We start from the raw sequence: 22622 nt of genomic DNA, 5'->3' as shown, positions 1-22622 counted from the left end.
TGCACACTGTAACTTGTATGCTCAACTGGTGAGCCACCATCTGACACCTTTTCCCAGTTTTTAAAATCACGATTTATTGGAGTTCTCTAAGTGGATAAAGTTAGTGTGCAGAGCAGCTCTTCCAATATTTATTAAAGGAAAGTCCAGTACTGCTGAGCTTAAATACAGCCATTTGGAAACCACATGTGAGGGGCCTCTCACTGTTTCTAAGAACCAGACTGGGTTGAGAAGACAGACAGCAATTTACACAACAGACTTTCAAGCCTCAGCTTGAGAGATCCCAGGTCCAATCCCCAGCACCACCTTCAGTCAGAGCTGAGAGCACTCCGGTGAAAGAAAGGAAGAAAGAGAAAGAGAGAGAAAGCAAGCTACTTAATTCAAGATGTGTGTAACATAGTTCAGCAAAGCAAAGCTTCAGAAAATTCCCACTGAAACAGAAGAGAAGAAATATAATCACTGGAACTGACTTTGTAGCCTGCTAAGGTTTATAAAAGCCTTCCCGTTATCTATTTATTATTATTTTTCATAAAAAGTGAAATGTCTATGCTTACAAGGCTTACATTTGAAGAGCTGAGGTTAACTACCCTATGGCCAAAGTCTTGGGATAAGCTAACGCAAGTTCTGAGGTCCTTTGCTTTCTCCCAGCTGAAGCGTGAAAGTATTGTGAAAATCCAGGCTCACTAGTCCTCACAGTGGATGGGAAGACCTACCCAGAATAAGAAGGCTCTTTAGGGCAGATAAACCTATGTACATCAATTTCGGGTCTGAGAATTAGCTCCTAGGTTCAATCCCCAGAGATAAGCAGTACCTTGGTATAGAAAATATTGACAGTAACAATAATGACGCTCTTTAGGCATCGCCAACAATGTCATCTCCGTGCCCAGACTTCCAAATAGCTCTCTCCTTTTTTTTTTTTTTTTTAAGATTTTTATTTATTGATTCATGAGAAATAATAGGAGAGAGAGAAAGAACCAAATATCACTCAGGTACATGTGCTGCCAGGGATTGAACTTAGGACCTCATGCTTGAGAGTCCAATGCCTTAGCCACTGCGCCACCTTCCAGACCATTAGCTCTCTGCTTTTCTTTTCAAAGTAACAGTACCATCTGCCTCCTGATTATCCAGTCTTAGAATCTCACAGCACAGCCGACTAATCCTTTTCTCAGCCCTGATGTGTGGGGGGGAGTGGGGTGGGGTGAGGGTGCCAATTCTGGTAGTGACAGTTCTAAAGCCAAGTTTCTTTTTTGTTTCTTTTTTATCTGGTAGTGACAGTTCTAAAGCCAAGTTTCTTTTTTGTTTCTTTTTTAAAGAGAGGGAGGGGGAGAAAGAAGGCAAAGAAAGAGTGAGGAGGTTAGCTGATTGCCATTTATAACATTCTTCTGTTTATTTTTTGTGTTTCTTGTATTTAGAGGATGACTATAAGACAGGCATCGACTTTGAAAAGAAAAGCAGAGAGCTAATGGTCTGGAAGGTGGCGCAGTGGCTAAGGCATTGGACTCTCAAGCATGAGGTCCTAAGTTCAATCCCTGGCAGCACATGTACCTGAGTGATATCTGGTTCTTTCTCTCTCTCCTATTATTTCTCATGAATCAATAAATAAAAATCTTAAAAAAAAAGGAGAGAGCTATTTGGAAGTCTGGGCATGGAGATGACATCTTGTATTTAGACTGTGCCAGACATGGAATCTAGGGCCTCATGCACACAAGGTATGCACTGTACCGCTGAGTTACATCTCTGGTCCCTAAAGCAAGTCTCTGTTCAAAAATGTTTAGTCTCTTTTCTACTGAAATTAGGTGTCACCTTTCCACCTCAGAATTCTAGCAGCAGCATCAAATGTTTCCTAGTCCTTTATCCTTTACCCATATCATCCATTTGAGTGAAATGGAATCAGATATATTTTATGTTGCTCACATATTTTTTTCCACTTAGAAAGCTACTTTCATTTTCTCTTACTTCTTCTAAGAGCATTTCAGTTTCTTTCATGAAACACTATCATGCTCAAACCAGATGGTAATTTGTGACTCGGAATACTCAGACTCAGTACTGCTTTGTTTTATAATCACTGGCTACTTGCACATTAATCTCTGCCTTGTGTGTGACACAGGTCCTGGACCACTAGGAGGTGCTACAGCAGCAGAGGAAGCTTTGATTCTGTGTCCGCTCCCTCTTCTTTAACTCGCCCTACCAGGTGAGCTACTTTCTCCAGCTGCTATGATTTTTTTTTTTAAATTTATTTATTATTGGATAGAATTTGAGAGAAGGGTGGCGAGAGATAGAGAAGGAGAGAAACAGAGAGACACCTACAGCCCTGCTTCACCACTCGTGAAGCTTTCCCCCTGCAGGTGGGACCAAGCGCGTGAACCTGGTCCTTGTGTACTGTAGTGTGTGCCCTTAAGCAGGTGTGCCTGGCCCCTGTAATTTTGATTGAAAAAAACAAACAAAAAACCAGAGTACTGGGGAGATAGCATAATGTTATGCGACAAACTTTCATGCCTGAGACTCTAAGGTCCCAGTCCCAGTGCTATGGTCTATTTGTGTAGCTTTCGCTCCATCTTTCATTAAAAATAAGGAAATAGGGAGTCGGGTGGTAGTTAAGCACACATGGTGCAAAGCGCAAGGACTGGTGTAAGGATTCCGGCTCAAGTCCCCGGCTCCTCAACTGCAGGGGAGTCGCTTCACAGGCAGGTCTGCAGGTGTCTTTCTCTCCCCCTCCTCTCTCCATTGCTCTCTGTCCTATCCAACAATGATGACAACAATAATAACTACAACAATAAAACAGCAAGGGCAACAAGAAGGAATAAATAAATAGATATTTAAAAAATAATAAGGAAATAAAGAAAACACTGATGAGGCCATCAAAGATACTGTGGGAGTCAATCAAAGACTAAAAATCAATCTACTCACAGTGCACAAAGGAGGAAGAATTCCACCCAAATTCTGCTGGGAAGAAGATAGGAAATTTGCATTAATGTGTGTGTGTGTGTGTGTGTGTGTGTGTGTGTGTGTGTGTGGTGGGGATGGTGGTAATTCCAATCCCTTAGCAGTGGTGGGGTACTAAAACCCTAAAAGAAAAAACAAAAATTACAGAGAGAATTTCAAGATTCAACTTTTCAGACCAGGTGGCGGTGCATCGGGTTAAGTGCCCATGTTACCACGTGCACAGACTGACTTCCAACCCTGCTCCCCACCTGCGGAAACTTCACAAATGTTGAAGCAAATGCTGCAGGTTATTTCTCTGAATCTCTTCCTCTCTCTGTCTCTCCCTCCCATCTCAAATTCTCTCTATCCTATCAAATAAAAAATAGAGAAGAAAGGGGAAAAAATGGCCACTGGGAGCAGTGGATTCAATGGGTAGGCACCAAGCCTCAACCCTGGTGGCAATTAAAAAAAAAAAGATTCGGGGGTCGGGCGGTGGCGCAGTGGGTTAAGCGCAAGTGGCGCAAAGCGCAGGGACTGGCGTAAGGATCCCGGTTTGAGCCCCCGGCTCCCCACATGCAGGGGAGTCTCTTCACAGGCGGTGAAGCAGGTTTGCAGGTGTCTGTCTTTCTCTCCCCTTCTCTGTCTTCCCCTCCTCTCTCCATTTTGCTCTGTCCTATCCAACAACGAATTGCGTCAACAAGGGCAATAATAATAACCACAACGAAGCTACAACAAGGGCAACAAAAGGGGGAAAAAATGGCCTCCAGGAGCGGTGGATTCATGGTGCAGGCACCGAGCCCAGCAATAATCCTGGAGGAGTAAAAAAAAAAAAAAAAAAAGATTCAGTTACTCAGGGCCAGGGAGATAGGACAGCAGTAAAGCACATACCTTGCAAGTCTAGGGCCCTGGGTTTGATCCCCAGCACATAAACAAACAAACAAAAACAGAAATGTTAAATATGAATGCAGTATTAAAGATGGCAGAGTAGTACTTGGGCTTCTCTTACATTAAAAATTACATTATTCAAAAATAAGCTTATTGCATATATTTCCTAATTAGTTATACTTAATGGCGAATGGCGAACTTTCTTAAGATTAATGAATCTTAAGAACGTTAAGACCCATTATGCGTAAGGCATGATTTCGTTTCTCACCCTAGCAAACTGCTTGCAACCGTGCCTCTCCCCACACTGAATTAAGCACACTTAATACTGTCAATGTACTTTAGTGCTACTTCTACTAATAGCTTGGCATTGTCTCCTCCAACTAAGGGTTTTAAAACATTTTCATTCTCCTAAAGGAAAATCATGACATATTTCTAAATTTGAATTCTGATTACTTTGCCATATAAAATAATAATCTTTAGTGTGCTATCAGTCTTCCTAAACATTTTTTTTTTTTTTTAACCAGAGCACTGCTCAGCTCTGGCTTATGGTGGTGTGAGGGATTGGACCTGGGACTCTGGAGCCTCAGGCATGAGAGTCTCTTTGCATAACCATTATGCTGTCTATCCCTGCCCCTAAACATTTTTAAGTGACTATATCCTATTCTGCTGAAAAACTCCATTACAGTTCATGTTCTTTTAACTCAGTTTATATAATAAGAATATGAAATGGAGTCTTTTAACTCGATAGACAGATCATTTCTTTTTTCCCCTTTATTGTTACAGTTATTGATGTTGTTATTGCTGGCTAGGACAGAGAGAAATGGAAAGAGGAGGGGAAGGAAGACAGAGAGGAGGAGAGAAAGACAGACACCTGCAGACCTGCTTCACCACCTGTGAAGCGACTTCCCTGCAGGTGGGGAGCCGGGGGCTCTCGCCAGGATCCTCACACCAGTTCTAGCACTTTGCGCCATGTGCGCTAAACCCACTGTGTGACCTACCGCCCAACTCCAGAGACAGATCATTTCTAAAACTTTGCTACAAAAGATGTAGCAGGGCCAGGAGCTAGCCCACACAGTAGAGCACATGCACTGCTGTATACAAGGGCCTAGGTTTGAAGCCTTACATGACAGGGGCACCTAGATACTGGGGGAGTCCCATCAATGGTGGTATTATGGTGTCTCTAAAATAAAACAAGATAAAATAAAATAGGTTTGGGAAGCTATTCAGCAGTTTTATGCACATGTGATGTCCTGGTTCAGTCTCAGTGCCTCATAAAAACTCTATAATAGTCCAGTGCACATAAATTAATTCTTCCTTGGGCTATTATGATTGATTATAAGAAGTAAGCTTATTCTGCAGAAAGAACAGCAATTTTAACATATTACTTTCTAGAGAGTTCGTTGACAGTTTGCAAAGCCAGTGTCAGCTTAATTGTGCACTCAATTAGAAAAACTTAAAAAAAAAGTGGAATGGTGGAAGAGAATAATTATAGCAGTCAAATATTCTGCTGTCAGATCAAGTCAGTCAAATTATAATTCTTTGTGGTCCGGGAGGTGGCGCAGTGGATAAAGCATTGGACTCTCAGGCATGAGGTCCCGAGTTCAATCCCCAGCAGCACATGTACCAGAGTGATATCTGGTTCTTTCTCTCTCTCCTCCTATCTTTCTCATAAATGAATAAATTCTTTAAAAGAAATTATAATTCTTTGTCATCTGTTGGGCTGTTGGATACCTCATGGTGCATTTTTGTGTAGAAAAACATAGAAAAGTCACCCTAACTTTTCCGACAACTCAGTACTTGTGGGAGCACAGTACTTGGTGGTGGCTGTGGTGCGGAACCGTGCCCTGGTGATCTTCTAATTTTGTAATGTGTGCACTTAACCAGGTGCACTACCACTTGGCCACATCTTTTGTAAAGCATTACTAAATCACTAATAAAAATTTTTTTTTAAAAAGCATGTCAGCATAGACCCACACCATATTTGTAATTTGCTAAAAGTGCTTATCTACTCCCTGATACAGCGTTCCCTCCTTTGTGGGTTTCTTGCTCATCTAACAAATCACACGGTTGCCAAGAGTAGAGACTTAATGGTCTACTTACATATTTATGCCTAATAGAAATCCATTTATAGCTGTGAATGTGCTTCATCACACATGCACATGTACTTCAAGATCCTATTTCTAGTCTGTACTTTCACGTGCACATCTGTGAGATGATGTGTTTTAGGATGTGATTGTAAAAATGTCTGATTATTAAAACAGGAAGTCACAGTTGAAGGGGATAAATGAATCTGATAGATCACGTGACTGTATGTGTGTAAATATATCTGTAATGATTTGCTTATTTATTTAGTGGGATACAGTATCATATTTATCCCCCCCTTTTGTTGTTAAGTCTGATTTTTTTTTTCTGGTTTGCTTCCAGTGACTCTAGGCTGAGAGAAGCAACTAATTCAGACCAGTAGTTTCCCAAACAACAGACACGGAAGGACAAGTATGGTCTAAAGCAAAGCTCTGTCTCCACTGTAGGGCCATCTCAGATCTGTCAGTGCTAGAACTAACTGGGGGTGGGGGGGAGTGTGTGTGTGTGTGTGTGTGTGTGTGTGTGTGTGTGTGTGTGTTCCTGCCCTGAAGTCCAATTACCCATCCTTCTGAACTAGGAAGGAAAACCAACACTGGTGCGTGTCCACACTGGACAGATGAGACCCTAAGTGGGCTACCAAATCTTATTGGGTTGTCAGAAAAGCTATATATTTTTCTGTGCAAAATATATCATGATGGGTTTAGCATAATGGTTATGCAAAGACACTCTCATGCCTGAGGCTCCAAAGTCCCAGGTTCAATCCTCCAAACCACCATAAACAAGAGCTGAGCAGTGCTCTGGTTAAAAAAAGTACCATGATCATGACTTTTCCGACAACCCAATGTATCTCCAGCAACCTTTACGGACCTGTTGCAGCTACTTTGATTCCTGACTCTCAGCCAGCTTTCCTGAAGGCCAAAGGGAGATTCCCTTAAGTAAACTACATTGGACAGACCTGGGGAGCCTTTTGTCTCTGATGCCAGTAGGTTTGCTTGAGGACAGAGGCTGGAGAAGTTGGGCTTTAATGTGAATTGTGAGCAAAAGGAGTGTCTGAAACAACAGCAGTCGGACATATACCTGGTTTCGCAGAGGCTGATGCTGTGAGGGCCGATCCCTGTGTGTGTGGCTTTCTCGCGTTATTGCCGATGCACCAGAGTCGACGTGGACTGACCCTACTGGAGTAGGCTGGCAAAACAACAAAACGCTGAATGAGAAAAAAACAGGACCAAACTAATGTCTCTGCAAAGGACAGCATTATTCTAGTTCTAATAGACTAGTAGGAGTTCTCAGGTACCAATAGACAGTGCCGTGTTTTTTCGACTTTGCTCTGAAAATGAAATGCTGTGCTACAGTGGTGTGCCTTAGGAAGCTCTCAGACTCGTGGAGCCCGAGCCCAAAAAGCAAATTTAAAAGTTTCCCATGACTTCACCTGCACAGAAGTCAGGCACTTGAACATGTCATGCAGTACCAGCTTCTGGGTGTTGAAAACTGGCCTCAATTCTGATGTAAAAGATATAGTGGCTATATTATTTTTTTATTTAATAATTTCATTTTTCACCTTTTTTGTCTTTTATTAGTGATTTAATGTTGACTTTAAAATTGTAAGATAGCAGAGGTATAATCCCATCAGTTCCCACCACCAGAAGTGCTGTCCCATCCCTTCCACTGGAAACTGCAGCTCTCCCTCCCTAGTCCACAAATAGGGGTTGATTGCATAATTATCATATATATAGTCTTCCCCCCATTCTTTCAGCAGCCCTGCCTTCACTTCCTTCAAAGTCACCCCTACACCTATTACAACTTCCAAGTGTCCTTGCTTATTTCCTCTTCTCCTTCAGATAAGAGAAATAGTGCCTGGCTTCCTCTGGTGTTTTCCAGATTTACTTTCCTTCCAGTGATGGTATAAAAACAAGATTAAGCACACATGGCGCAAAGCACAAGGACCGGCATAAGGATCCCGGTTCGAGCCCCTGGGTCCCCACCTGCAGGGGAGTTACTTCACAGGCAGTGAAGCAGGTCTGCAGGTGTCAAAAAAACAAACAAACAAAAAAACGGAGTCTGGCGGTATGGCAGCAGGTTAAGCACAGGTGGTGCAAAGCGCAAGGACAGGCCTAAGGACCCCTGTTTGAGTCCCCGGGTCCCCACCTGCAGGAGAGTCGCTTCACAGGCGGTGAAGCAGGTCTGCAGGTGTCTATCTTTCTCTCCCCCTCTCAGTCTTCCCCTCCTCGCTCCCATTTCTCTGTTCTTTCCAACAATGACAACATTAGTAACAACAATAATAACTACAGCAATAAAATAACAAGGGCAACAAAAGGGAATAAATAAATAAATTAATATTTTTTTTAAATTAAAAAACAAAACAAAACAAGATTCCTGGTGAATCTTTGGGTGCTGGTGGAATGGTGGTCCAGAGTCCTCTGGTCATCTTCCCCGATCGTCTACCCCCTGGGAGTCTGGACCTGGCCATATCCCTATAAACATTTAGGAGAGCTACTCAGACCTCATACATGTAATCAGTAACTACGCGAAAGGTTGGTCAGTGTAACACCTACAGTCAGAAAGTCTGGCAGATGAAGGGTGAGGCTGTGCTGGACTGCTGCTCGGCAGTGAACGAAAGGATACTCACTATAGGCCTCCCGACCCAGTCATAGGCGTAGTCAAAGGTATAGCCTTTCCTTTCAAAGAGGTCTGTGAAAAGGGTCCGTAAATACTCATAGTCAGGTTTCTCAAAGAAGTCTAATCGCCTGACGTAGCGCAGGTAGGTTGCCATCTCTTCTGTTAGGAAAGAGGAGAAAGGTAACACTCGTTAGCAGAATGCTTCCCATGAGGACGTGCTGTGGGTCAAGCAAAGGACATGCCTACAGACTAGTTGACATTGGTGTTTCCAAAGGATTGTCAAAACCATTTTGGTGTAAGTAACAAAGGGAAGAAATGGAAAGCGTGTGAATAGCAGCCTTGTCTTCAATACCAAAGCATGGTCTCTGCCGACTCCCATCAGCCCCCCGGCTGGTGTGGCCTACTGTCCTACCTGGGAAGTTTTCACACAGAGCTTCAATGGGAGTATTCCTTTTGGTGTCACCAATTTTCTGATATCTCTCTTTTAAGGTATCTGCCTGTAGAGAGGAAAGAAAGAAAGTTGTTTGGAAAGAGGTGCTAAGTATAGGTGGCCCCATATGCTTGTTTCAAACTGGCCAGGAGAGATTTACGTCTAGTCTCCTCCATCCCTCAACACCACCAAGTTCAGAGCTGTAGTAGAGGTGATGCATTCAGGTACGTATACTCAGCTGCTCAGTACTGGGACCGCTGACTTGTGACTATGCTCAGTAAATAGCCGCAGATACATACTGTCAGACGGGATGAGATGGGTGGGAAGGGGAAGAATGTGAAAATATTATGTGGCAATAATTTCAACAACTCAGAAGCTTAGTCATCCCCTTGGTAGCCTCACTGTTACTGGGGTTCAATAGTGACTCAGCCTCCCTGCTTATAGATCAACTCTATGTTGAGAAATGGCTAATCCGAGTGGGTGCAGAGACAGACGGTGCTGCCACATAGCTATTGAGAAGCAAAGTTGGAAAAAGAACAAGAAGTGGAAAAATGCCTTTCCACAGTGTGCTTCCAGAGAAGAAAATACGTATTTTTCGATGTCAGCTAATAGACAGGTTTGCGATTTGTAGAGGTTTAGAGCAGTCAAGCTCAGCTTAATTGGGAGAGAGAAGGCTCTGGGACTTTGGACCAAGTGTGGATTCTCAAGAGGCTCTATTCTGCTGTGCCATGCTTAAGCCAAAGTCTCTAAAGTTGGAGAGGTTTGTGACATATGCCCATCACAAACGTGATTCCTGTGTGATGAGAAAATTTTAAGCCACAACAAGCAGGTGTGAGAGCTCCTTTGACAGCTGTCAATATCAGTGTGAAGAGACGGATGACTAGGAGCAGCCCAGAAAGAAGGGGTTAGGAGGAGAATTTAAGAGAAGAGAAAAACAGATAAATAAAAACTCCCAGAGGAGGAGCTCTTGAGGACGTGCTTTTCAGGACAAATGAATCATTCTGCCTTTATGTGGTCTGCTGAAATAAATTACCACTCAGGAATGCCTCATGTTGGGGGCCAGGTGGTGGTGCACCGGGTTAAGTGCACATGGTGTGAAGCGCAAGGACCTGCACAAGGATCCCGGTTCAAGCCCCCGGCTCCCCACCTGCAGGGGGGTCGCTGTGCAAGTGGTGGAGGTCTGCAGATGTCTATCTTTTCCCCAATCTCTCTCCATTTCTGTCTTCTTCAACAATAACAATAATGGAAAAAGATGGCCACGTAGTCCGGGAGGTGGCACAGTGGCTAAGGCACTAGACTCTCAAGCATGAGGTCCTGAGTTCGATCTCGGGCAGCACATGTACCAGCGTGATGTCTGGTTCTTTTTCTCTCTCTCTCTCTCGTATCTTTCTTTCTTTCTTTTTTTTAAATTTCTTTATTGGGGAATTAATGTTTTACATTCCACAGTAAATACAATAGTTTGTACATGCATAACATTTCTCAGTTTTCTATATAACAATACAACCCCCATTAGGTCCTCTGTCATCCTTTTTGGACCTGTATTCTCCCCCCCACCTACCCCAGAGTCTTTTACTTTGGTGCAATACGCCAATTCCAGTTCAGGTTCTACTTGTGTTTGCTCTTCTGATCTTGTTTTTCAATTTCTGCCTGAGAGTAAGATCATCCCATATTCATCCTTCTGTTTCTGACTTATCTCTTGTATCTTTCTAATAAATAAATTTAAAAAAAGAAAGAAAGAAAAAAGATGGTCGCCAGGAGCAGTGGATTCATGGTGCAGGCACTGAGCCCCAGAGATAACCCTGGAGGCAAAAAAGAAAAAAAGAAAGAAAGAAATGCCTCATGTTTAACTATCTAATGAGACTCTGAACAGGCTGGAAGCTCACCATTCCCTCGTCTAACTGCAGTGCTTGTGGTTACAATTAAAAGTCACCTTTGGCGCTGTACTGACAGCCCCATGAAGGCTCTTTCACCTATTCGTCTCATGATGAATGGTTACCGCCAGTGAAGGTCTGTGTTCAGCACAGCACTGGAACAGCAATGTTAAGTCTGGATTTTCATTTCCATTTCGGAGGGCTCGGCCCAAGAAGGATGAACAATTCCTCCCAGCTGCCCACAGGGCCACATCCAGCTCAGCTGGCCTTGCTGCTAAAATGTGTAGCAGCTGTTGCCACCGATTTGTTCCAGAAATTCCTCTATCACACTGAGAATGCTCTGGCTGCTACAAAAATGGAAACAGAGGAGGAAGACCACCACAGAGGGCAAAGGTGCACTGCCAAGGCCGGGCAGGAAGGAGGGAAGGGGTGAGGGGAAATCTGAAACAGGAAGAAGGACTAACGAGGGAGCCGCAAAGCTTCCAAAGCCCAGGGGAGCGAGTGTTCAGGACACAGATGAGTGTGACTGGTCCCTGCTTGTCATCTCTTGGGGAGCCTTCCCCTCCACTTCTTTCACACATCAGGCCAGCAACCCCCTTGTTGGCAACTGAGCACTGAAACACAGCCATCCACTGAGCACTTCCCAGGGTACCTTGAGTCCTTGCCAGGGTAGGCTGCCTCGAAGGAAATACATGAACATATGGCCCAGGGCTTCCAAATCATCACGCCGGCTTTGCTCTAAAGGGGAAGACAGATCACACGTTATGCTTGCAGTTACTAAAGCAGAAAGGGGTTCAAAGCCATGGAATCCCTCCTACCACCCTCCTGCTCTCCTAAGGTTCTGCTAACGAGCTCTCTGCAGTAGTAGCATCTCCCATCGACATGAGAACAACGAGTGCTTCCTTTGCTCAGACCTGTCACTAGTAAGTAAACATGAAGTTTAGAGAGCAGAGTCTAGACTGAAACCAAGTCTGAATCTCTCCACCGTGAGGAAGCACCCCTAACTCGATGCTGTCGCCTTCCTGGAAGTGACAAGGTTTCAGTGGTTCTGCTAGCTGGGCTATAGTCATGATTTAACAGCCCCCTCTGGCTAGGCCTGCAAAAACAGCATACTGCACGGGACCCAGCCTGTTTGATTCATCATAGAAAATTAAGACTTAAAAATTTAGTTGTTTTGGGAGTTGGGTGGTAGCGCAGGTGGCGCAAAGCACAAGAACCGGGGTAAGGATCCCGGTTCGAACCCCCGGCTCCCCACCTGCAGGGGAGTCGCTTCACAGGCGGTGAAGCAGGTCTGCAGGTGTCTGTCTTTCTCTCCCCCTCTGTCTTCCCCTCCTCTCTCCATTTCTCTCTGTCCTATCCAACAACAATAATAACTACAACAGTAAAAAACAACAAGGGCAACAAAAGGGAATAAATAAAGAAAGACAAACTTAAAAAATGTAGTTGTTTCTAAAACTACTCCTGTTTTCACTAGTACTGTGGCCCACAGTTATCTAGAAAACCTTTTAACTTCATATCAGTTATTGAGGTGCCTGTTCTGGGACTCCCGGGGGTGTGTGTGTGTGTGTGTCTGAAAAGCAGCTGACTGCGTAGGACGCCTGCATCGCCATGTGTGTGACCCAGGTCCCGGCACCACAAGGAAGTGCTGTGGCAACAGAGGGAGCTTGAATTCTGTGCCCTACTCCCCAAATCTCTTTCCCCCCCACCCCTGAATGAAAACGATGCTTAGAGTACTGAAATCATGCGTGCTGGAGGTCTCTATTCCGCACACACAAGAAAAAAAACCCAGATTCCTTGAGAGTTAATCACGTAAAGCCAGAGCTGGTTTTTTTTTCTTTCTTTCCTTTTAATTGTGGAGATAGAGATGATAAAGAGCTGCAGAAAGGGGGCCGGGTGGTGGCGTACTGGGTTAAGCACACATAGTACAAAGCAAAAGGACCAGTGCAAGGATTCAGGTTTGAGCCCCCAGCTCCCTACCTACAGTGGGGTCGCTTCACAAGTGGTGGAGGAAGTCTGCAGGTGTCTTTCTCTTTCCTCTATTTTCCTCTCCTCTCTCAATTTCTCTCTGTCCTATCCAACAATAACAATATGGGAAAACCAGCTGCCAGGAGCAGTGGATTTGTAATGCAGACACCAAGCCCCAGCGATAACCCTGGAGGCCCCCCCCCAAAGGAAACCATTAAGTTTTTTTTTTTTTTTTTTTTTTTTGCAGAAAACACTATACTTTCTTTGGTTGTCAGACTGAATGTTAGCACATGCCTCCACTTCTAATCTGCCAAGTATGGTTCCTCTCAGACTTTTTGTGTTTTAATTTTTCAGAATCAAGTTTAGAGCCTTAGCAAACAGGATTACAGAAGCCCGATGAAGGATTTTGTTTTGACCTGAACACTGCTCATTAGGTCTGATATCAGAGGATGCCAGGGTTTGAACCTGGAAGCTCTGAGCGCCAGACATGGGAGTCTGGTGTGAAAATGCTATTCATCTGCCCAGTCCTCCCTTAGACCTGGCTGTCTTTCCTGGATACAGAAAATCAAAACTCTGCCATAGGGGAAGGGGTCCTGCTAACTCAAAGTGAAGAAGCACAGCAGGTTTGGCACCTGCCTCCAATTAAGGGGCTGTTGTGAGAAGGGCTGAGAACTACTCGACAAGGTGGAGGTAGGAAGAAAAGGCGACTTTCTAAGCTGCAGTCGGAAGGTTTTCAGAAAGGCTGTCACTGAAGAGGAAGGACAGCACCCTGACAAGAGACTGACAGATGCACAGCAACTGAAATAAAGCTTTTCAAAGGATTAATGGAACAGCAGGACCGCCACTCTACAGGGCTTGCCTGAAGTTTGCAGTACTCTTACAGACACATTAAAATAAGAGCCAGTCCACAAAAAAACAGAGATTGGTAGCAAGCACACAAATGAAATGAGAGAACAAGCAGGGTGAGGTGAGGCCTCCCATGCAGCAGGGCGGACAGAAACCACACCCTGCAGCTTCTCACACTGTATCACACCTACTCAGCTCCTCTCCAGTTTCACATCCACTTCCTGTAACGAGAAGCCCTTTGGTAAGAAAGAATTCGCAGGAGAATGGTTGCACTTCAGTTAGCTAAGCACTAGAGGGCAAAACTCTCCACATTTTAAAACATTGGGCACGTCTTCTAGCACCCCAACTACTACTCATAGCAAAGTTCTACTATAAAACAAGACTTGTATTACTGAGACAATGATAAATCGGTAAGATTTGATTCAACAATAATAAACATACTGAAAATGACTGCAGTAAGTAATCAAGTAGCTTTCAAATACTGAGAACCAGGAGAATCTGCCAGGGACTATGGGATACTAGGAAAAGACTGGTCCCCTCGTCAAGGCAGTCAGAGCTGACCCATCCTTCCCATCAGTTTTGTCTGGGTAAAGTTCAGTGTGCCCATATCACCTACTCTGGATCGAAGTCTCCTCATTTTGAAAAGCAAGTGGTTGATTTAGCTGATCTGGAAAGACACTGTTCAGCTCTAAAGACCTCAAATGATTTACGAGAATTTAAATTCTTGAGATCTTTCAAGAACAGAAATAAGAATGAAGAGGTAAAACCCTTTCCATAATTCTTTGAATGTGCCAGTCATTCAAATCATAGTTTCCACGTGTGTGTTCATATTGGATCTGCTCATTTTTCACAGAAAGGTGGTAGAAAATTCTTAAACTCCACAGGTGACTTTAAAAAAAAATTATTTTCCCTTTTGTTGCCCTTGTTTTTTATTGTTGTTGTAGTTATTATTGTTGTTATTGAAGGTGTTGTTGGATAGGACAGAAAGAAATGGAAGAGGGGAAGACAGAGAGGGGGAGAGAAAGACAGACACCTGCAGACCTGCTTCACCGCCTGTGAAGGGACTCCCCTGCAGGTGGGGAGCCGGGGCTTGAACCGGGATCCTTCTGCCGGTCCTTGTGCTTTGTGCCATGTGCGCTTAACTCGCTGTGCTACCACCCGACTCTCCCACAGGTCACTTTCTACTAGTCAGAAGGATATGTTTAGTAAGACTTGTTGCATCGTTAAGTTTAGGGGATCTATTCTGTTGAAGGGGGTCAATGATTAAATGAGCCAAGCTGGGCTGTCTCCATCCAGGCTGCTGATGCAGTGACGAGGTTTCACCCCTTTTCTCTGCCCTCACAAAGTTAACAGGACTCTCTTCCTGGCTTGGAAGATGGCGTAATGGTTATGGAAAAACACTTCTGTGCCTGAGGCTAGGAGGTCCCAGGTTCAATCTCCAGCACCACCATAAGCTAAAGCTGAGCAGTGCTCTCATAAAGGGGAAAAAAACTGAAATATACAAATACAAAGAATGAAACTACACTTCCCAGTCGTTTTCTTCATTACAGCATAGAAAGAAATGCCAACAGGATTAGCGTTCCCGTGGCAACCTTTGCTTTGAGACCTGGACAGAGCTTAAAGGGGTGTGCGGCACCATCTATTACTTCTCTATAATGACATCATTACGGTCTCTGAAATGTAGACAGTATACAATATGACTGGCTGCTTCAGACCTGAAAGAACAGGAAATCCAGGTCTGGAGATAAAAAGCCAGAAGTTCCAAGCCCAAAAAAGAACCCCAGTATGACAGTAGGTGTGTATAAAGTGCAGAATTAAGTGTCATACAGAACGTATGCTATCATCAGACACGTGCCCACCACTTTGCACGTATTAGTCCGTAGAATTCTCTGGCATGAGGCCACAGTGAGTACACCCACCCCACAGGTGAGAAAACTAAGGACAAGGACAGGAAGTTATTAGACCCAACCCACATAGTTATTAAGTCAAAGATCAGGCTTTGCACCTCCCCTTTAAGTTTTGTTTGTTTGTTTATTCCCTTTTGTTGCCCTTGTTGTTTTATTATTGTCATTGATGTTGTCGTTGTTGGATAGGATAGAGAGAAATGGAGAGAGGAGACTGGGAGAGAAAGACAGACACCTCAGACCTGCTTCACCGCTTGTGAAGCGACTCCCCTGCAGGTGGGAGTCGAACCAGGGATCAACCTGGGATCCTTATGCCGCTGGTCCTTGCGCTTTGCACCACCTGCACTTAACCTGCTGCGCTACCACCTGACACCATTGCGTCCCCTTTCTTAACTGCTCCACTGTACCTTACATGAAGCAACTCATCTCTTGTCTGTTCTTCTCTTGTCTGACAAGAATAATAAAATCAGTGGTCCGGGAGGTGGCGCAGTGGCTAAGGCACTAGACTCTCAAGCATGAGGTCCTGAGTTCAATCCCTGCCAGCACACTTACGAGAGTAATGTCTGGTTCTTTCTCTCTGTCTCCTATCTTTCTCAATAAATAAATAAATAAAATCTTAATAAAATCAGAACATGAACAACAGCCTGCCGTCTTGTTGAATGGAGGGACGAAGGGAATACTGAGCACCATTTAAGAGTTCTTGTTACACGCTCATCACTTATTCAGTCAAAAGAACTTCCTTGTGAAATACCTTTCTCATCTTAAAGACAAGCTTCACGGAGATTACGGCATTTTTTTATATTTATTTATTCCCTTTTGTTGTCCTTGTTGTTTTATTGTTGTAGTTATTATTGATGTCATTATTGTTGAATAGGACAGAGAGAAATGGAGAGAGGAGGGGAAGACAGAGAGGGGGAGAGAAAGACAGACACCTGCAGACCTGCTTTACCGCCTGTGAAGCGACTCCCCTGCAGGTGGGGAGCTGGGGGCTCGAACCGGGATCCTTATACCGGTCCTTGTGCTTTGCACCACATGCACTTAACCCACTGCGCTACCGCCCGACTCCTGATTACGGCATTTTTTAAATAGCAATACCCACTACAGCCCTCGGACCAACTGAGATTACATAATTAGTCCAAGTGACACTAACAGTAAGTGGCAGGGGAGCTTGCAGTCAAACTTTATCTTATTCATTATCTGGTACCAGGGAATAAACCCAAAGTCTCACACATGTGCAATGTCACTGAGCTGTCCCCAACTCAATTTATATTTTATACTTTTGAGGGATATAATATATATATATATATATATATATATATATATATATATAGAGAGAGAGAGAGAGAGAGAGAGAGAGAGAGAGAGAGAGAGGGAGAGAGATATTCCTAAAGCACCATTCTCTTACTCATGGAGTTACTTGAGTGTTATCCAAAATGCTCCCACGTGGTGTATGTGGTGTAGGGGGCTCAAATCCAGGACCTCACACACGAAAGCCATGTGCTCTACTCCCAGGCCCCTAATTTCATTTTAAAGTAATTTCACTAAGTGAGGATTTCCAGGTGGTTACTGAAAAAATCCTGCCATCATTAATGACGTCAAGTCTGATCATGTTGCACTACGCTGTGATGTCACGCTCCCTACTTCACTAGAATACTCAGCTGAGCAGCTGCGCTTTGTACAGTGAGTCAACCTGTTAGATAATGATAGCAGTCTTTGAAATACTTGTTCGTGTGCAATACATGATTGGTATTCTAGGAGTTTGGGACTGGATAAAAGTGTTTACCCTGTGGTGGTGATTTTCAAGCATGTCTTTATCACCTTGGGAACTTTTCTTCAAACAAAATTCTGTGAGAACTTTACAAAGAAAACGGTCAGAAAGGGAAGTGTGGGCGGCTCAGGAGACTGATGATGGCAGAGCACTGTGCTGGGAGTTCTCTCTCCTCGCCACTCCCACAGCTGAGAAATACAGAATGAATATTTATACATCATGACTTGGGAGGCTCAGTGGCACTTATGGAGCCCTTAGTTTGTTTGTTAGCGCCACATTTTAAAGAAGAATCATGGGAAAAACAGGCAAAGGGGTGCCGGGGTTCTGCCTATGTGATATCATTGTTGGTGTACTTAAGCTTCTTTCCAAATAATCTTCTTTGGGATTCTTTTGCTCTCACAGTGAGGTCTTCTGCCTTGATTAGCACTTTTTAAAAAAATATTTATTTATTCACTTTTGTTTTATTGTTGTAGTTATTATTATTGTTGTTGTTATTCATGTCGTCGTATAGGATAGAGGAGGGGAAGACAGAGAGGGGGAGAGAAAGATAGACACCTGCAGACCTGCTTCACCACCTGTGAAGGGACTCCCCTGCAGGTGGGGAGCTGGGGGCTTGAACCGGGATCCTTACGCCGGTCCTTGTACTTTGTGCCACATGCGCTTAATCCACTGAGCTACCGCCTGATTCCCTTGATCAGCACTTTTAACAATGTCTATGTAAGCTGTCTTGCTGAATAAAATGTAAGACACATGAGAAAGTAGCTATATTTTCACTGCATAAAACATAGGCTCTTCTGTGAAGAATCACAGACTTCTGAACAGTGAGCAGAAACCCAGTTGGACTTCTAGTGCAGCACTCCTCCTCAAACTTGAGGTCCTTCTCAGGGCTGTCATCTACCCGGCCATACCTAAGTAAACAGGAGACTCATTTCCACTTGCCAAAACACTATAGCCTCACTACAGCAGTCAGTCAAGTGTGCAGTGTGCTGAGCATCTGGAAACACAGTATAAGGAACCGAGAGCCCTTCACTGGTGACTGACTCACCACCTTAATTTCTCAAGTATAAAAGTCACTTACCTTGTGAAGCAAGTAAGAATCACAAGTGTTAATACACATTTGGGACAAAAGTGGTATCGGGAAAAAAGAGTGGTTTCTAACAAACTATTCCTTTCAATGGAGTGGAAAACAAACACACCTTTGCCAAGATGCGTGTTGATAGACATATATCTTGCAGTTCCAGTTAAACTTTTGTGCTCCCTATAAGGTATATGTTTTTTGGTTTCAGGGTCAATATATTCCTTGGCCAGTCCAAAGTCTATAATGTGTATAACATGTTCTTTCTTATTGCCTTGCCGGCCAATCAGAAAGTTCTCTGGCTTGACATCTCGGTAAATGAGATTCTTTGAGTGTACATATTCCATTCGAGAAAGCTAAAAGAGAGAAAAAAAGTGATGGAAATACTCTACACAGGAAAACACATCAAAATGTTTTCTTTCAATCAGTCCAAGGTTTTAATCACTGAAATGAAAATAGATGTTTTTTTTCCTTCACCACCTAGAGCCATGCTACTCTGGTACCCAGAGAATATCTGTTTTGATATAGAAGCAGTATTTAGACTTAGACTAATAATATAATTAGTTTCTTTTATGCTATTTGAGACAGGAAGCAGCTGAGGATAGGGAGTATTCCCAGACAGGGTGTCAGAACATGGGCAGCCTTTGAAGTCAGGTGTCGCGTCGCCGTCAGACTCACCTACTGCTATCCTCAACTGGGCAGCAGTCTTTGCTGCAAAACCAAGGGAAGCGAAGTCCAGAGCACACTAGACTGCTATCACAGAGGGAGGCAGCAGAAGAGCTTGTGAATGTTCATTTTTTTGTTTAAAGTAAACAGCCCCAAGTAATAATCATGAAATTTCTTCAAGAGTCATTAAGCTCTTTTCTGTCTACAAAGGTTTTCCATTTAGTAGAGAAAGTTCAAACATCTAGATTTTGGTCTCAAAAGTCAAGGTTGGGGGTCGTGCAGTGGCACACCCAACTGAGCACACATTAGTCAGCATGAGCAAGGACCTGGGTTCAAGCCCTGGTCGCCACCTGCAGTGGAGGAAGCTTCATGAGTGGTGAAGCAGTGCTGCAGGTGTCTTACTCTCTCTCTCTCTCCTATCACAGTTTTTCTCTGTCCTAGCAAATGAAAAGAAGGCGGGAAAAGACAGAAAGAAAGAAAGAAAGAAAGAAAGAAAGAAAGAAAGGCCACACGGAGAGGTGGATTTGAGTGTAAGCACCAAGACCTAGGATTAACTCTGGTGGCCATAAATTAAAAGAAGAAAAAAAACCCATATATATGTATATATAAACATCAAGGGCAATTTCTCTAACACCTCAAAATTTTTACTGGACAGAGGGTGAAATCACCACCATTTCAAACCAACAGCAATAGACTTGCATCTATCCAGTGAGGGGCTGACAAACTTCACAAAGGAAGTGTCTGCTCCCTGGGCTGGTGTGGGTGTGTGCTTTCTCAGAGCAGAGACCCGCCTTTCTTTCCAGCTGGGTCAGCCTACGGCACCGCTAAGTGGAGGGACTAAGGCAGCTCTGGTCGCGAGTGTCCAGGTGCTGAGTGTAAGGCAATGGCTACAATCTTTCCTTGGATGCAGTAGTGAGGGCAGAGGAAGAACGTGACAAAACCTTATGGACATGTATTTAAAATTCATCAGTAAAATATCAACGAAATCATTTGCATTTATACAACTTCATTTAGTCCCTTTCTCTCCAACCTATGTTCTTCTTCTAGCGTTTGCCCTTCTTCTGTAGCCAATCAACAGCGTCAGGTTGAGCCTGATGTCTGCTTGTTGCTGGCTTTGAAAGTGACTGGGATCCATGTGGATTCAGTCAGCTAGGAAGGATCGTCAGTTTCCCCAATAAATGGGTACTCACGGGATGCACCACGAGAACCTATGTTCTATGCTTCCACATGAGTTAAGAACAGTATTTTGCTTCAAGGTGCAAACTCCTAAAATAGAGGAGCCAGTAACTACAGGAGGACTTCTCTGGGGGAACCCTTTTTGCTTCCATCAGCATCCTAGCAGGCCATCAATGAGGCTGAGTATGCATCTATTAGGTGTCGCCACAGCTGGGATGTCACCCAAAGGACCCACGTCTAGGCTGGGGGCCCACCCACCTCTGGCAGAAGAGAGGGCTAACTTACCAGCTGGATGGCTATCATTAACACGGTCTTCAAAGTGAAAGTCCGGTCGCAGAGGTCAAACAAATCCTCCAAGCTAGGCCCGAGGAGCTCCAGCACCATAGCATTGTATTTCCCACACGGCCCAAAGTAATACACCTGCGGGAGACCATCACCTGAGGGAGGGGGCCGCACAAGAATCAAATGATGAGACAGCCATGCCAGCACTTCCACAGATAGTTTTTCAAGCCTGACATGGGAGCCCTCCGATTCCTTCCACGGTCCCTGTTGACAGCACACTCTGGAGCCCTGCAGACTCCAAAGGGACTCACAACCGCTGCGTCAGTGCAGTGTGTTCAAATAAGCAGCTGGTGTCAGAGTGCCAGGGCGTGTCCACTGCTTTAGGAGACAGAGAATGAGCTCCCCGCCCGTTTGATTGCTGGATCTGAGTATTCTCTCCCAGGATGCCCCAAAGTGCATGTGATCATTAAAGGTTTACAGGCTGGCTCATGGGCTTGACGGTCAGGCACCACCGTCACTAACTGTCAAGGGGACACGGAGCCATTTGTAGCTGCTGCCCAAGCTCTCAGACCGAAGGGGTGAGGTTACAGGGGCTGAAGCCTGACCCTATTCTCAGGAAATCACTACAGTTTCCTGTTTTCTATCAACTGAGGCCAAATCAACAGACAGGCTCTGGACTGAGAAGTAATTCTGAAAGGAAAACAAAGGGGGTGCGGGGAGGAAGACTGGGTTTCCCCCAGGTTTGAAATTCAGTTATAGGAAGCCAAAAATCTTGACTTTCTCACCTAGGAGGCAACTTTTGACTCCTTTTCCTTCTGAAAGTGTACTGTAAACTAGAGAAACAGTAAGTATAGGTAACCAGTGGCTACACATGTGAACACGAATTTAAGAGTCTGGTCTGAGCAAACAGAAAGATGTCTGTCCCTATAGAAGTATAGACCAAGGTCCACCCACTCGCATACACTTCAGATCTCTGCCTGCTTCTGCCCACTGCTTCTTACACAACACAATTCTCCCCCTCTCTCCGTTCTCTTTCGTTTGCACCAGCAGGATACCGGCGCAGGTGAGCTATCCAGATCTATGTATCTGAATGCTGTGTTCCTTCAAAATTCAAGTGCCCAATATTCTAGTATTAGGATGCGGTACCTTTGGGATGTGTGATTAGGTCATGAAGTCAGAGTTTTGTTTCGTTTGGTTGTTGTAAACCAGAGCACTGTACAGTTCTGGCTTGCTGTGGTGCTGGGGACTGAACCTAAGACCTTCAAGCCTTAGACAAGCAAGTCTGTTGATTAAACCTGAAGCCAGAACTCTTCTGAGTGGGTTTAGTGCCCATAGAAGCCCTCCTTTGTATTGTCTGCATATGTCAATGACTGCAAACCATTAACCTTCTCAGGAAAAAACAAACAAACAAAACCCTCCTTCCCTTCTTTCTACCACACGAGGACACTGCTGGACTGCCAGAGACCTGTAACCCAGAGAAGAGTCTTCACTCAAACCCAACCATGCTGCTAATCTGACCTTGGACTTCTGGGACCCTCAGCAATACCTTTCCGAGGACCCTTTTATAGTGAACCCCCATAAAGGCAGGGCTACGGTCTTGTGACACACAGCCACCTCTTGAGTGTGTGATCCCTCTTAATTACCTCTGAAGACTCAGGCACCCATCTCATTCACTAACTCAGGGTCAAACTCTCAGATTATCCTACTGATTCTAGAATTTATAGCCATGTGAATTCTTTACACATATGAAATTAAACTTGGTCTTTCTCCTACAAAGAAGAGGGCGAGAAAGAGGAGGAGAAGGAAAGGAGGGGACCACCACTACTACCTCTCTATTAGTTACAAGCCCCCAGTTCATGGTCTATTACAGCAACCCAAGCAGAGGAAGTCACTATCAATATTTCTTTTTTAAAAAATATTTATTTATTTATTCCCTTTTGTTGCCCTTGTTTTAGTGTTGTAATTATTGTTGTTCTTGGATAGGACACAGAAATGGAGAGAGGTGGGAGATGCAGACCTGCTTCACCGCCAGTGAAGCTATTCCCCCTGCAGGTGGGGAGCCGGGGGCTCGAACCGGGATCCTTGCGCCAGTCTTGCGCTTTGCATCACCTGCGCTTAACCCGCTGCACCACGGCCC

General features: G+C 44.3%; 1 protein-coding gene across 14 annotated transcripts in view; it reads right to left on the bottom strand.

The window, feature by feature from the left end:
- The window catches only part of CSNK1G1 (casein kinase 1 gamma 1), a 172566-nt gene that overhangs the window by 27216 nt on the left and 122728 nt on the right, over window positions 1-22622 (bottom strand). For 7 of the 14 annotated variants that reach the window (XM_060174339.1, XM_060174343.1, XM_060174344.1 and 4 more), the window contains 6 exons: window positions 20489-20640; window positions 18483-18717; window positions 11456-11541; window positions 8915-8999; window positions 8513-8661; window positions 6964-7071 (listed from right to left, as the gene is read on the bottom strand). In XM_060174339.1, coding sequence (XP_060030322.1) covers window positions 6964-7071; window positions 8513-8661; window positions 8915-8999; window positions 11456-11541; window positions 18483-18717; window positions 20489-20640 — 815 coding nt within the window. Of the gene's footprint in view, window positions 1-2904; window positions 2941-3807; window positions 3825-6963; window positions 7072-8512; window positions 8662-8914; window positions 9000-11455; window positions 11542-18482; window positions 18718-20488; window positions 20641-22622 lie in introns of all 14 variants that reach the window. The other 7 variants (XM_060174349.1, XM_060174347.1, XM_060174352.1 and 4 more) reach the window with 3 other exon arrangements.

This window comes from Erinaceus europaeus, chromosome 16, assembly GCF_950295315.1.
Source record: "Erinaceus europaeus chromosome 16, mEriEur2.1, whole genome shotgun sequence".
Classification (NCBI taxonomy): Eukaryota; Metazoa; Chordata; class Mammalia; order Eulipotyphla; family Erinaceidae; genus Erinaceus; species Erinaceus europaeus.
Note: the sequence above shows the minus strand (reverse complement) of the source record. Positions and strands in the feature narration are given on the sequence as shown.